Source organism: Polyodon spathula, chromosome 4, assembly GCF_017654505.1.
Source record: "Polyodon spathula isolate WHYD16114869_AA chromosome 4, ASM1765450v1, whole genome shotgun sequence".
NCBI classification, from domain to species: Eukaryota; Metazoa; Chordata; class Actinopteri; order Acipenseriformes; family Polyodontidae; genus Polyodon; species Polyodon spathula.
The window spans coordinates 29257882-29274518 of NC_054537.1; the positions used below are offsets into that span (position 1 = coordinate 29257882).

Genomic DNA, 16637 nt, shown 5'->3' on the forward strand with positions numbered 1-16637 from the left:
GGAGATTTAGCAAAATTTCCTTGAGCTACATGCCTTGGTTTTTCTTTATAGACCCAGCAGGTCATGTCTTTTTAAAGATTACTATAAAACTATTCTGAATTCAACACTTGTTACTGTCGCATGTACATTTACAAACATTTATAATGTCACATAACCCCTCAATTTTAAATATTTTAATGCATTGCACCACATGCTGGGACTAACACAGGATTTTCACGTTCGGATAGTCTCTCATAACTAAAATCGTTATTTGGATATTCGTTTGTTTTCAAAAGGTAGTAAAAGCCATTATATTGCTCAGAACGCAGGCAGAGACTGAATAGCAGCAGTAGCAGGGGGGGTGGCCCCTGTGTGTGCCTGTGTTTTACAGCAAGATATTACAATATGTAACGTTAAAATAAAAAAATATCATTGTCAAAATGGTTCCACTGCTCCCTGTATCCTGTTATTAGAGCAACTCAGTAATCTGTATCAGAGTGTCTTACCTGTTAACACTCAGCCAAGAATGGACAAGTAAAACACATGCTCAAAAATCATGGTTTTAAGACCATGGATGAGGCCTGCAGGGTTTTTATGAGCACTATTTCCGACATCTTTCCTGTTGTCAGAAAGCTTGCAGCAATTGCAGTTACGATACCCGTGTCATCTTGTACCAGCAGAGCAGGGTTTTAGCTGTCAGAACAGCAAACACTCTCGTTTACGTGAGGATCGTCTAAAACACGACAATTTCAATGGAAGCTCCTGGGAATTGTTAAGACTTTGATTTGGAAAGAGTACAAGTCATTTTTTGACTTGGGTGCTAAAAGGAAAATTTAAAGCACTTTTAAACAGCAAAACTGTAAATAGTTATGAAGTTGACGGCTACCCGCAGAGACATTGGTACATGTTCTAACACTGATTTTTACATCGTGAATGGGGGATTTTCATAAGAAAACAGTAAGCTTATCTTTATGTAGGGTGGGCAAATGTTTTTTTTCGATTTCAAGAAACAAAACTCATATGTTGTTATTAATAGTTTTTACTTAATTTAAACATATCTGAAATTAAAATTTTACAAAGTTTTAAAACGTTTACAAAATGTTATTTTAATGCACCAAATTCAGTTAGCGTACCTATCTGGTAGCCATCTTGGATTTAAGGTTTGCACTCTACTAACTGAAGAATTTTAAAAAAAGTAATAATAATAATAGTAATTTGTAACTAAAATATTAAAACTTTTCATTGGAAAAATTCATTCCAAGCTAGATTGTTATTTTAAATTGATAGATCATTTTTTAAAATGTATTGTTATGTTAGAGCCTACCCCTAAAAAGTCATATGTCACTCTGCCAAGACTGTCAGGAGGGCGTGGCACCGAGGCAGACACTGTACTGCAAAAAAATGCATTGCCGTCATTGTACATTGTACGGCCTCGTGAGATTCAGAAAGATTAAAATCTGTTAAGTTTATTTTAGTTCTGTTTGTGTGTGTAGCATAATAAAGTCGGTGTGGATTTTTGAAAATAAGTAACCCGTGTGGCAATGTTGCCCGCCCCTGTGTGTATTTTGTGTTGTATGTTACGTGTTGTGTGATACTGTTGGTGTATAGTCATGGGTACACGGAATATAAACGGGTCTGTAACACGAGTGTTTAAAATGTATATTTGTATTTAGGCACGAGGATTGCGTGAGCACGGGGAATTGCACTTTATTAATTTACATGCAGTTGTCTCCGTACAGCTGCATAAAAGCTGCATGTTTTCACTCACTCGGGGTTCTGTGTTCGGTGAGTGGAGAACGGGATTGGAGACGGGGTAATTGTAATAGATATATTAATAGAAGCTCACCATGCTTTTGTCTGTATAGTCTGTTTTGTTTGTCTTTTTGTTTTGGCTACCAGTGCCGTGTCCTGTGTCTTGTTTGTCTTACAACCTTTTATTTTCTGTCTGTCTGTTCATTATTAAACACTGAGCGAGACCATTCGCTCAGCTTCACCAAACTCCACCTCTGTTGTTTATTTCCTGGTTTCTGGTTTCTGGTCTGACATCTCCCACTATAGCCGTCTTTGTGACACCCGCCACAGACATTAGTCTGGAAATGCCATTATTGCTTGTCTTTTAAAAACAAACTATTGTACAGTAAAATCCACTTAGAAAAGTATTCTTGTTTTGTGCCAGATGTAATCTAGGTGAATTGTACAATTCAAAGAATTATATTTTGTGAGCTTTATATAATATTTTCAGAAATTGTTATGATTAATACGACAGGTTTCATTGACAGTGTTTACATTGACAAGTCATGACAGTGTTTTGGCCGTACTTCTCAGGAATTGCATTTCCATGTAGTTATGATTTAGGATGACAAATCTGGCAGTGACAATGCAAATTACTGCAGTCATAGTGATTTAGGGGAGGGGATATTTAAATGTTCCTGTCTGCATACTAATTTGGGAAAGAACGACTTTTAATGTCGTGAAGAGAGCTTGCATACGTTGCCATGAAGATAAAAACATTTAACAAGATACATGTGTTCACATGTTGTTGTGCACCGCGCATCAGCTACTTGTTCATCTGGTTACCTTTCCAACACACACATGTGCACATACACACACACAATTATGTAAAATATAATTTGTTCGTTTTACTACTTAGAATTTATATTTGTGTGTGTGTTTGTTTACATTTCATTAACACTAAAATCGCCTTTTACAGTACATGTTTTTATTTTGAATATAACCTACAATATTAATTCAAGCCTGTTGTTATCTCTACTGGACCTGACAGCCATCAATTCCTTTGTTTTTTTACAAGGTAGGAGAGATTTCATCTTGAAGCTAGCCACAGCACTTCAGCAGAAACGTTTTGATCACAAAACTACAAAGCTGCAGCCAGGCTGCAGCAGCTCAACATGGATTCTGTGCTGCAAACACAGACACACACAAGATAAATCATATGTTACTTTTGTTTTAGATTAAAAACAACTTTTGTTTTTACAGTGTTGTATGTGCATATACCTGTTTACACACTAGTTTATTTTGAAATGGTTATTTTATTATAGTTTTTCATTTTTTTTAAGTAGTGCTTTATATGAGAAGTTAGAAAATAAACTCATGTTTAATTGTTCATTTAAATACGATATTTCGGCTGTGCAGATGTTTGATATGATGTGCTTGAATACAACTTTTGAGTTGTATCTGATAGTTTGTCTTTCATTTTAATATTGATGCTGTTTAAAATGTACTGGCGGTTGTAGGTATGAGTATAACCGTGGCGGTTCTGGTGTTGAAGTATTCCATAAATGTACAGTGAGTGTGTGTGTTTGGGGGGTGTCGGTTTTGCAAGGCCTTTCTGCTGAACACAGTCGGATGAACATAATCACGCTCTGTTCACCCACGCTATTTTATGTCTATTTCTACTACCATTATTTATACAGTGTACTGTTTTTAATGTTAACTTTGTGAAATAGTTACACTAGAAAATAATATAACTATGTTGATGCAATATGTAAAAATGCAGGCGTTTGGTTGAAAAACGCAGATTCTGAGATGTATGCTTTTCACAAATGCACATTTTTAAAGACTAGAGCATCCTCTGCCGCATTTTATTTATTTTTTTACTTTTATTTTTTAATTCCTTGCCATTATCGTTTCTTCCCAGTAAACAGCGGCCATAGTCACGTTTTCATAAAGTAATAACATGAGGTTTACATTTGCTTTTTTCTAGCTGAACGAAACCAAACGAAAACTAAAATTTAACTTTAAACTTTTCAAATAAAACAAACGTGGAAATGGCATTGTAAAATGAAGGGGGAAAAGACTCACCGTTTTGGTTCTAGTTTCTTACATTCCACATAAGTCACAACAAAAAAATATATAATGTACAATCTATATAAAAATCACTACACAACATTTCCAGCAAGTTGGGCACTGTTCAAGCCAGGCATTTCAGAATCACGTGCGTACCTTTCTTCTGTCCTGAGATTCTCATTCGCGCTAACGCAGCACAACGCTTTTTTGACCCAGATAGCTTTCCCTATGCATACACATGCATAATCTGGTTTGTTTACTTTTTGCTGTCAAACTTTTAAATGGAGGCTTAAGAGCTGTTGTGTTGATCCGTTATATATATATATATATATATATATATATATATATATATATATATATATATATATATGCACAATGAAAATTCAACAGTAAGTTTTATATCAGTAGCTCATTGGGCACGTACATAATGTTATTTACATTTTACATAGTGAGTAGATCGGTTTGTTGATTGCTTGAGAGGTATTGTTCCTTGGGATAACAAAATACTGAGCTTAAGTCATGTTACTTCATAAAAACACTCATGTATAATGAATAACAACACTTTGTTAATTAAAAAAAAAAAAAAAAAGTCACAACATCCTCTTTAAACATTTGTCTTACAGGTAGTTTGTTAGATTTCCTAAAAAGCGAAGAAGGCAACAAGCTACTGTTACCAAAGCTAATTGATTTTTCAGCTCAGGTAAGCAATGGTGTTCTTTTACAATTCTGCCTTACAATGTAGTGTTTAATACATTAAGCTGACATTTATTGTAAAACATAACAAAGTTTTAAAAAGGACATTTAAAAACAAATCTCCAGGGTTCCCATTTTCAAAATGTTCAACACGGTTCATTTCATACCAAACAAAAATAGAAATTAATGTCAGAATTTCCACTGGTAAACCAAAAGAGGAACATAAAATGTGCTTATTTGCAGTCACTTTGACTAGCAGCTGGTTTCACAGGCCCTTGCCTTACCCAAAGTAACATTAGTGTGTCCAAGAATAGTGCTAATCGGGTTTATGAAACTTGTGTTATTGCAACATTCACTGATAAATTAAAGAATAAGAATTACATTAAGTGCTTTACAATAGACAGCATTAGCATTGACATTCAGTGTCCCATTTCAAAGAAGAAACAGGATTTCCAGTAGCATACCAGGTGGATACTGAAAGGGAGAAAAAAACAGCTTAAAAAGCAGTATGAAGTAACAAGAACATTTCTCCTCATTTGAATGCCTTCTCCGACCAGCTTTAAATGCTTGTGTTTTCCAAAGTACTAGAAATAAGTACAGTGTCACAAGCATAAATATTATGGTTTGGTATTTACTCATAGGCAGTTGCTTATTGGCTTTTATGGATTTAAAGTAATGCGTTGTGTTTTGTAGAGCTCGGATGCTACACTTAATAATACAGGAATGTACAGTGGACTCTTTGGGCGGGGACCGGCTCTGTTCCCACACTGGGTCAGCTTCTCCAGGGGGTGTTTTCTTTTTTGTTCACAAACAAATTCTAGTTAAAATGGTAAATTAAAAAAAAAAAAAAACTTGGTTTGCAAGAGACCAATGTGGTTGATGAATAACTGCTGATGCAAAGAACACTGCCAAGTGGGTGTTATATTTCCTATTGCAGAATATTGCACAGAAAGAGGATCTAAAACTTTTTTTTTTCTTCTGAGAATAAAATGAAGTGTTAATGGAAGTTGACCTTTATGAAGAGTCTACCCAGTTCTTATTATTAGAGTACCAATTTTACACTTAGATTTGTCAGCCAAAAATTGACTTTGGCTATTTTAGGCTTGTTCCCTTTCAATTCGAAGACGACCACCAACTAATACTTTTGAGATAAGTCTGCCACAGGTCAGGTGTTTACTGAGCATTTTATGTCAGAGCTGCCGATAGGCCCCTCTGGGGAGTGACATCCCAGGTCCCGCCTGCCGAGGGAATAAGTAGTCACTCCACGGAGCTCACTTCCTCTTGCTTCTCACATCAGGTATATAACTAACCTGGACTTGCTGTGATTGAGTATTAAAAGAGCTCTCACTCGAGTTTTCTAGAGTTGCCTGCAATTATTGCTGGAAATCGGTTTGCCACTTCCCCAGAATTGGCTTCTGAAGACTTTGCTAAACACTGCACAACTGTGCCACGTTTTAGTTCTTATTTATTTTTTTAACAGCTACGTCACTTGTGATTGAAACGTGCTTTTCTAACCGTACAGTGCTTGTTGTTTTGTGTTTTTTCCTTTGCTGTTTGCCCGCAGTACACTCGACGCCTTAGAGCCTCGGTGCCTTGGTGCTTGATGTCCGCGGTACTTAGATGTTCCTTGCATCGATCCCCACGGTGCTCTCAATGCTCCTGATGCCTCAGGGCCTTTGTGCTTTAACACTCACTGCGCCTGTGCCCGCAGTGCCCACGACGCCTCGGTGCTTCTGCCCCTTGGTGATTAGACAATCCCTGCATCAGTGCCCTAGATGACCTTGACGCCTCAGAGCCTCTACCTCAGTACTTCGGCCCCCTGAGGATGCTCCCTCCACAAGACATACAACTGCTGTGTATGGTGCCTGGGCAGGTAGCACGCCTCCTCTGTCTTGGTGGACGACACGTTTTGCACAATATGCACAGCGTCTCGACCACAGACCCTGCATAGGAGGATGGCAGAGTTCACGGGTGCAATTGTCTCACCCCGTTCAATTAAGCCCTCTGCGGCGCTGGGAGCCCCGGCTTCCCCCTACTCCATCTGCCTTGAAGCCCTTCACAGAGCATTCGCTGCATGCAGGCTTCAACCAGTTGGTCTCACAGTCGGTCAAGGTCCCCATCAAGGAGCACTGAGACACTCGAGACAGACAAGAGATATTTCTGAACTGAAGAGCCAAATTGCTCAGGTTCTGGAGTACCTGGTCAGGCAGTAGGCTCTTCTCCCTGCTCCGACCCCAGCTCTGCCCTCGGCATCTGGAACTGACCCCGTCCCCACTGGTGATCGCCCTGAATGTATCAGAGCAAGATGTGGCAAGGAGCAAGAGGATGTGATTTCAGTCACAGTGTCTTGGGATGGTGACTCCTTCCCACAGTAAGAAAGAGAGGCCCAAGAACTGACTGAGGAGACGGGCCTCAGTGCAGATGTTACCCCTCCCTCAAGCTGAGTTCGAGCACTTACGGACTGAGCCTCCAAATTCCCTGGACTGCAGCACTTGAACAGCGCCACTCAGTTTTCAGAACGGCATAGGCCACATCTCCTCAGGCCTTACCAGTTTTCCCAGACTTTCTGGAAGAAGTACGGTCTCAGCACTGACCGTCCTCAGCACCAAGTGTCTGTAGACACACAGCCCTGCTGGCTTCTTTGAAAGGCCCAGAGGTGTTGGGTTAGCAGGATTCTACCATCGCATCCCTGGTACAAGATCCTCCTGTAGGAGGTCTGGCTAAGGACCCTGCATGCCCTAATAGCTAATGCAGGATAACAGAGACCCACATTAAAAGAGCGTAGTGGCTGAAGCGCAGGTCTGGTCAATACAGCAGGTCTCCTCATGGCCTATCTGGATGGCATTATGCAAACAGTGCCTCTCCCTGAACCAGTAACTTCAGACTTATGTTTGGTTTCAGACACGCTGATGCAAATGTCAGGTTTCCAAGGGCAAGCCTCATAGTGGCATGGAGACAGCTTTGGCTGTCTCAAGCAAGGGTTCAGGATACGGACAAGTCTACCTTGCTAAACACGCCTATCTGCCCTGGCGATACTTTCGGGCCAGTGGTGGAGGAGATCTTGCAATGCTCCCACAAAGAGAGAGAGGCGCCCCGACAGGTGGTATCAATACTCCCTTTCCGTGCTCCGGCACAGGACAGGGTGAGGCGTTGGCGTCCACCTGTGACACAAACAGTGACACGGATGGTCCCGATTTCCACTGCGCTGTGTGGCTTCCGCAGCAGCTAACAAGAATCACCAGCAAAGATGGAGAAATGTGGGACATGTAGCGCAGCAGTGCACAGGGAGACAGTCCCAACATCACCCTAGGCAGCCTTCAAAGCAGGCTTCGCCTCAGCCTCAGCAGCCCTGGCAGGTCCCTTGAAGGCTTGCGGCCTTAGACCCACCCTTTATCACAACACCAAGCACAATACTGGTGCAATTGCACCTCAGATACTTGGATGCTCACCACCGTACACACTAGTTACGCACTGGAGTTCCATGCGGACCCTCCTCCCTTTTGAGGGATCACAGTCACATCCGTGAGTAACTCTGTCCAGGTCTTGGCTTTCAGGCAAGAAGTAGATACATTACTTCTCAAACAAGCCACTCGCCTTGTAAAACACAGGAGGGGTTCTACTCAAGGTATTTTCTAGTGCCAAAAATGGACTTCGGCATCCACCCCATCCTAGACCTGAGACATCTCAAAGGATTCTTGAGAGAGAGGAGATTCCAACTGCTCACGCACTGTCACATTCTCCAGTCTGTCTGGCCAGGCGACTGGTTTACCACTGTGGACTTAAAGGATGCGTATTTTCATGTCCCTATTCGTCCCACACAGAGGAAATATCTCTGCTTCGCTTTTCAGGGAAGCGTTTTCGAGTTTTCCGTGCTGTTATTCGGCCTCTCCTTAGCCTCCTCGCACGTTTTCAAAGTGAGTGGATGCCATCCTAGCCCCTCTGCGGCTGCAAGGGATCAGGGTGTTGAATTACCTGGACGACTGATTGATCTGTTCCCAGTCGCAAGAAGAAGCAGTGTCCCACATGGTGATAGCGACAGACCATCTGTCGAGGCTGGGTCTCACCCTCAATGATGCAAAAAGTCAATTAATGCTGGTAAAGAGTACAGCCTATTTAGGGCTCCATGTGGACTCCCTTACAATGACTACTTAGAACATCATTCCCCGGAAGGGCCTATCGGCAGCTCTGACATGAAGTGCTCAGTAAATACCTGACCTGTATCCCAAAAGCATTGGTTGGTGGTTGTCTACTCTTTCACAAAACTTAACTTTCACCTTACCCGTGTATTCTAATTTAGAAACAAACATACTCTTGGCGTAATTAATGCCATGTGATATATACAGTAATATACTGGATCTCATCACAGGTCTTATCTCCCGCTTGGGAGTGGTTAAAATAGTAGAGAAATGGACATACTATATGTCACACTTTTATTGATTATATTGAGAAATGTTCCTCTTTTTTTTGTACATTTTCACTCAAATTATTGAGAGTGTACAAATATAGGGACACCTGACAAATTTCAATGGACCAAATTCTACTGTATTTTTGTAACGCTGTAATCTATTTGTGTTACGTTGTTGTTGTTGTTATTATTAATAATAATAATAAGGCATTTCATTGAATGTTAACCCTACAGTATATGTGCTTCTCTTGCAGATTGCAGAGGGGATGGCTTACATTGAAAAAAAGAACTACATCCATCGGGATCTGAGAGCAGCAAATGTCCTTGTTTCAGAGTCACTGTTATGCAAAATTGCTGACTTTGGTTTAGCGAGAGTCATTGAGGATGATCAGTACACAGCCCGGGAAGGTAAAAACACATATGCATCAACCCTTTACTAAGAGTTATGGAATGCATGCACATAAAAATGGTGGATAATTGCCAATTTAATTGACAATATGTGTGAAAATTAGTTGAATAGTTTAGTTTCATCCTGTACTTTCACCTTCATACCAGACCCCATTAGGTCAGGGAGCTACAAAGATGTAGTACCTATTTGTCATTGGCATTTGTTCAACTACTGTATAGGCTCAAACTTATGCTTGATTTCAACAATTTACTCTACCAATAAAGACCTACAGTATAACCCAGAGCAAACAATTAACATTATCGCTATATGCGATCACTGGACTGTAATTGGAGAATCAGTAACATATATTATAGATTAAGGCTGAAAATAAAATGTAAAAAAAAAGTATAACATTTTTTTGTATGTAATCAATCAAATCACATTTATAAACGGATTTAAAAGCCCTTTATGATTTCACATCGGTAATGTACAGTTAAGGATTGTATATGTAATTATTTTTGTGCCAGAACTTCATGTTCTGTTTTTTGTGTTTTTGAACTGCCTCGCACTATATTTTCCAGTAGATTTGGGTTCTAAACAACTAAAAAACAATCAAGCCCTTAACAGCTGAAGAACCTTGCGCTTAAAATCTCCAAATTACCTTGTGGAGTTCCGTGTTGAGTATCCAGCTGTGCAAAAACTTAAATGGCAACTCTCAACAAGCAAAGCACAAAACAGATGTTTATGAAAATGATTCACAAAAACGTATGTACGCAGCTGAGACCTGAAGACATTGAAATTTGAAAATTGTTTTCAATAACCTTTTTTTGGCATGAATAAAGTAAACTGGCACTAACAAAAGAGAATATTTTGTCTTTGAAAGAAAATGTTGCCTTTACAGTTCCAGCTGGCATGTTAATTAGGCAGAGCTATGTTTCTGTGAATGAAAAATTAATCCTGATATGCATTTTCCTGTTTTTATACAATTCTGATCAAATGCATGTAATGTTTTGGGTTACCACAGGTGCCAAGTTCCCAATAAAGTGGACCGCTCCGGAAGCTATTAACTATGGATCATTCACTATCAAGTCAGACATGTGGTCCTTTGGAATTCTACTTTATGAAATTGTTACACATGGAAAAAATCCATATCCAGGTAAGACTTTTGAAAAAATGTCAAAAGTGATAACTTAAATAAAATGTGTTATCTCGATACAGCAATGAAACTAAATACAGTCAACTCTCATTAATATGAATTTCAAGGGACCGGTAAAAAAACAAGTTTAAGCCAAATGCAGATTCAGTTTGTGTTGAAGTTACAGTAACACTGTATGCCACATGTCATTATATTGTAATTGAAAAGTACTGTGCATTTAATGGAAAATACAGTTGTAAGTGGTGCTCCAGATCAGATTTTGGTCATTGAGTAATTAACTCTACAAGTTAGACACTACAGGGTTATGTAGGAATATGTGCAAAGTGATTTGCAGGTGCAAAACCACCATAAGTCTGATTTTACTGGCTGCTAAAAATGCGGTGTATGTAAAGAATGGTGTTCACCTGCCGTTCGGCACCCGCTGTCAAATTTGCACTTTGCCATCATTTATGCAATCCATTACAATTATATTGAGAAGCACATTGGGCATGGAATATTGTGGGATCTGGATACTAAGTGGGTGCAAATGTGATGTGATGTAAAGATTGTGCCTTGCAGTTAGGCAATTGCTGACTCCAAAAACGTTACACCTCTTACAAGATGCAAACCATTGTAGAAACGAGAGCTAAGATCTGTATAAAAGCTCACACCAGCAGAGCCCTGTCAGTGGCTTCAGGATGGCTGCTGTGGTTCACTTTCTGACACGGCAACACTTGTTGAGGAGAGGCAGGAACACATTCGGAGAAGGGCAAGATGAAAAAGACACCGCATATGCAATCCCAGCGTCACTTTGTTTGGGATACCGGAGGATGCGGTGCTAAAGTGTTATCATCTCACTCCGCAGGGCCTCCTTGACCTCATAGCTGAACTGAGGGATGAGCTAGACCCCAGCATCAATCTAGGGACCGCTATCTCTTCACATTTGAAAGTGCTGTGTTCTCTGCACTACGTAGCCTGTGGTTCCTTTCAGACCACAGTTGAAATGTCTGGAGGGATAGCCCAATCCACAGTTTCCAGAGTGCTAGGCAAATTTTTGGATGTCATGCTAAAAAGGGCAGGTCAATACATATCATTTCCTAAGGATACTAACTTAACTGATGTTGGCTGAGGCTTTTCCAAACAACCCCGTTTCATGCTGAGTGACCTCAGCCGTAAGGTCTCTCCGCTTCTTGTCAGAAAACTTATTTTCCATGTGCAAAGAGGACTTTGCTGCCATTCCTCTGACGTGTTTTTTTTTTTTTTTAATTGTATTTTTGTGCTCCACAAATGTCATTCAGCGACTACTGCTTTCTGTACTCCTAACTGCAAGTGCGGCCACTAAATAGGCAGATGCGCTCATTGAGACCCTCATTATCATAATTGTGGATCATTAGTTGTGCGTGTTGAATAATTTGCATTGCTCTCAAACTTACATAGGCCTCAGTGCAATTTGAATTTTGCATTTGCAATTATTTGCACTGCGCCTATACATACATCACCCTCTATGTAAGTAAAATGTATTTTGGATGAGTAAAATGCAGCATTACCTTGAAGTCACGAGTACTTTCAGTAAATATTGTACATACCTTAATGTTAACTTACAGGGTATGCATTAAGTACAACCTTACATTTTAATTGTAATGTTACTTTGATACCTCGCTCCATTTTGAGGTGTCTCCTCTAAAAAGTAGTTTCTGTTTTCTACATGTTAACCACTCCCTAATCCATTCAATTCCTTGAATCCCTACTGCGTTCAGTTTGAGAATTAGTCTTTTATGCGGGACTTTGTCAAAAGCTTTCTGGAAATCTAAATAAACCATGTCATAGGCTTTGCCATTATCCATTGTCGATGCTGCATCCTCAAAAAAATCAATTCATTTGTCATTTCCATCATTTCGATTTCATCTGTCGTGTTTTCCCATTTTATATTGGGGAAGTTGAAATCCCCCATTAGTATGGCTTCTGCTTTACTGCATGCATTTCTAATGTCCCTGTATAACAGATTATTTTGCTCAGAGCCTGAATTTGGCGGTCTGTAGCATTCCCCTATTATTATGCCCTTTTGATTCTGCGTTGTTTTTTTCTTCCAGATTTAACATCCGGGCTTCAAGACTATTTTTGATGTATAGTGCTGCCCCTCCACCTCTTCTGTCCTGCCTGTCTTTCCTATACAGTCTACACCCACTAATATTATATTTGTATATAATATATATGTTTCTGCAACACCTACAACATCATAGTTACTTGTTAGTGCAGTAGCTTCAAGTTCTAACATTTTGTTTCTGGTACTTCTAGCATTTAGATAAATACATTTAATGGCTGTCTTACAGTTTTTTGTTGATTTCTCCCCTTTCCTTTCTATTTTAAATGCTTCGGAACCTCCTCGAGGATCCTTTCTCCGAGTAGATTGGTTCCCTTTTTATTTAAATGCAGTCCGTGCCGCCTATATACAGTGGCGCTCAGAAGTATTCCCCCCACCCCCCCCCCCCTCCCCCCCCCCCCCCCTCCCCCTTTGGACTTTTCCACATTTTAATGTGTTAAAACATGGAATCAAAATGGATTTAATTAGGAGTTTTTGCCACTGATCAACACAAAAAAGTCCATAAACATACAAATTGTTCTAAATGAATTACAAATACAAAACTGAAAAGAACTGATTGCATAAGTATTTACCCCCTTGAGTCAATATTTGGTAGAGGCACCTTTGGCAGCAATTACAGCCTTGAGTCTATTTGGATAAGTCTCTCCAAGCTTTGCACATCTGGACACTGCAATTTTTACCCATTCTTTGCAAAGTTGCTCAAGCTCTGTCAAGTTGGATGGGGACCTTTGGTGAACAGCAATTTTCAACTCTTTCCACATATTCTCAATTGGATTGACTGGGCCACTCCAGGACCTTTTTGTTTTTAAGCCACTCCAGTGTGGCTTTGGCTGTATGTTTGGGATCATTGTCCTGCTGGAAGATTAATCTTTTCCCAAGTCCCAGGTCTCTTGCAGGTTTTCCTCCAGGATTTCTCTGTACTTTGCTGCATCCATTTTGCCCTCTATCTTCACAAGCTTTCCAGGCCCTGATGCAGAAAAGCATTCCCATAGCATGACGCTGCCACCACCATGCTTCACAGTAGAGATAGTGTTCTCAGGATGATGTGCTTAGCGTTGAGACCAAAAAGCTCCATTTTGGTCTCATCAGACCATATAATCTTCTTCCACTTGGTCTCAGAGTCTCCCACATGTCTTCTGGCAAACTCTAGCCGAGATTTGATGTGAGTTTTTTTTTTTTTCAACAATGGCTTTCTTTTTGCCACTCTCCCATAAAGGCCAGTTTTGTGAAGCACCCGGGCTATTGTTGCTGTATGCACAGTGTCTCCCAGCTCAGCCGTGGAAGACTGTAACTCCTTTAGAGTTGCCATGGGCCTCTTGGTGGCCTCCTTGACTAGTGCTCTTTTTTGAGGACGGCCTGTGCTAGACAGATTCATAGTTGTGCCATATTCTCTCCACGTCTTAACAATGGACTTTACTGTGCTCCGGAGAATAGTCATTGCCTTGGAAATGTTCTTATATCCTACCCCTGATTGGTGCTTTTGAAGAACCTTATTCCGGATTTGCTTTGAATGTTCCTTCATCTTCATGATGTAGTTTTTGTTAGGAAATGTACTAACCAACTGTAGGACCTCCCAGAGACAGGTGTATTTAACCTGAAATCATGTGAAACACCTTAATTGCACACAGGTGGACTCCATTCAACTAATTATGTGACTTCTAAAGACAATTGGTTGCACCAGAGCTTATTTAGTTGTGTCATAGCAAAGGGGGTGAATACTTGTGCAATCTATTTTCTGTTTTATATTTGTAATTAAGAGCAATTTGTACTTTTATATTTCACGTTGACATTATGGACTTGGTGTTGATCAGTGGCAAAAACTCCTAATTAAATCCATTTTGATTCAATGTTGTAACACAATAAAATTTGGAAAAGTCCAAGGGGGTGAATACTTTTGAGAGCCACTGTAGATTGTCCTTGTTGTAGAATGCGGTCCAATGTTCAAGGATGGTGAAGCTTTCATGTGTGCGCCACATTTTCATCCATTATTGAATTGAACAGTCCAGAGCCCTAAGTGTTCGATTTGAGTAGACTTGCTCCTGGTTTGGAATACCCCACCCACACCTAAATAATGTTTGATCAACATAGCGTTGAAACCACATGATTGCCATTTACTGCATTCACAATTTGTTGTTCAAAACATGATTGCATTATGAATATAGTGTGAATAGGGTAAACAATGTCTAGATGTGTAAAGCTAAATGAACATTTAAGTACATTTTCCTTATTTATTAATTTATGCCTGCAGGAATGAGCAACGCTGATGTGATGAGTTCAGTCCAGCGTGGTTTTCGAATGGGTTGTCCTGATAAATGTCCACAGGAGCTTTATGACATCATGACTTCCTGCTGGAAGAGCAAACCTGAGGACAGGCCCACATTTGACTATTTGCAGAGTGTGCTGGATGACTTCTACACAGCAACTGAAGGACAATATCAACAGCAACCTTAAGAGCAAGAAGAATTTTTTTTGTTGTTGTGACTGCATGTAACGATTTTAATGATATGGCCTGTGTAATATTAAATTACATTGACCATATCATCATCTTCATGTATTCATCCTTCATTAGTATCTTGAATCCCCACTACTGCATGTCTGGAGCATTGGGCCCAAATTTACACCAATGAATAGTTTTAGAAGGGCAGTGGAAATGTTATACAGTCTTCTCCGGCTAAGAGAGCACCCCTCGGGAAGCAAGCAAAGTGTTCTTTAAGACGGAGTTTGCCACCAGACACAATATGAGTCAATAAATAAATTAACACAGCACCCCTACACATGTTAAAAAATGCAGCGCAATATACAAGACATGCACATTATTTAACAGAATGGTGAAGCAACTCACCAGAACGGCAAACACCAAATTGTTTGGCAATTTGTGTCTGATTTCAGGTTTTTTTCAAGAGCTAGAACAATTTCCAACTTTTTAAAGCAAGAGAAACAGCAGTGCATTTCGCTGTTTGTTTACATGCCATTTTGTAGCGATAAGGTGCACTCGTGGAAATCAGAGTACAAAATTAGTCAATGATATGACGGTGGTTCTAGAAAGATTTAATTAACCAATCGGTGTGTATCAAGACACTCTCTCGGTGACCAATCGCTTTCGGTTTAATCAGTGTTTACATTTTAATTTAAGTTTGATGACGGGTTATCGTGTTACAAAACAGTATTATATCCGTTGTGAACAAATCACTGTCGGTGCGAAGAAGGTGTTCTTTTAAGTGAAGTTCCTGTACCTTTAGCCAGAGCATTTACAATAGGAAAAATTTGTTTTACCACAAGGGTGTTCTCTTAGGCAAAGTGTTCTCTTAGGAGGTGTTCCTATATGCAAAGACTACTGTACTGCTTAAAAACGTGTATGGCCACCTTTTGGAAGACTTTCAGAAACAAGGATATGGCAAAAGGCTTCTGATTCATAGCTCAGTGGATGCACGAAGGCTATAATGATTAAGACATTAAGCCTGTTGTGCTTACAAAATAAAACATGTGAAATGTTTGACACAGGATATTTTGTTAAAAAAAAAAAAAAAAAAAAAAAAAAAAAAGGATAGCTTGATTACAAAGATCATCTAGAAGGCCAAATGGTTAGAGACATATTGCTTTGTATTTTGGGGGGGGGGGGGGGGAGAGAGTCTTCATGTAGTTCTGAGAAACAACATCTAAGGCAACAGATGGAACTAGGATACTAATATAAACTGTTGCTTAGTGTCTTGACATTCTGTTAATCTAGTTTGACTGAAAATAAAGATGAATGGTGCCTTGCCAGCTTTTTGTCCATTCTGAGTCATGGACATGGACTCTCCTGTCAGACAGAATTATGTTAATGTGTGAAAAATGTGACCTTTATAACCATTTAATTTAATAATAATTTAAGATCTGATGCTCAGGCTTAACATTTAGCTTTATTGTGCAGACCACAAAACAATCAAACTTGTACAGGTTGTTAGTGGATGCATATTACTTCATGTGGTGTTTTATTTAGTCATTGCTTAACAGCTATCTAACAACTCCATTGATTAGCACTAGCTATTTTACAATATTCTTATTTAAATTTTTAAATACTACATACAGTAGTGGAACTTTAAATATGTGATCTAATTACTAATGTGTGCAGCACAATATATTTTTTAATTTA

At 39.6% G+C, this 16637-nt stretch overlaps 1 protein-coding gene across 3 annotated transcripts in view; it reads left to right on the top strand.

Moving 5' to 3' along the window:
- LOC121314381 (tyrosine-protein kinase Lyn-like) overlaps nt 1-15261 on the top strand; it is a 34135-nt gene extending 18874 nt beyond the window's left edge. For all 3 annotated transcript variants that reach the window (XM_041247571.1, XM_041247573.1, XM_041247572.1), the window contains exons 10-13: nt 4407-4483; nt 9136-9289; nt 10294-10425; nt 14754-15261. In XM_041247571.1, coding sequence (XP_041103505.1) covers nt 4407-4483; nt 9136-9289; nt 10294-10425; nt 14754-14956 — 566 coding nt within the window. In that variant the 3' untranslated portion in view covers nt 14957-15261. The remainder of the gene's footprint in view (nt 1-4406; nt 4484-9135; nt 9290-10293; nt 10426-14753) is intronic.
- Nucleotides 15262-16637: the final 1376 nt, after the last annotated feature.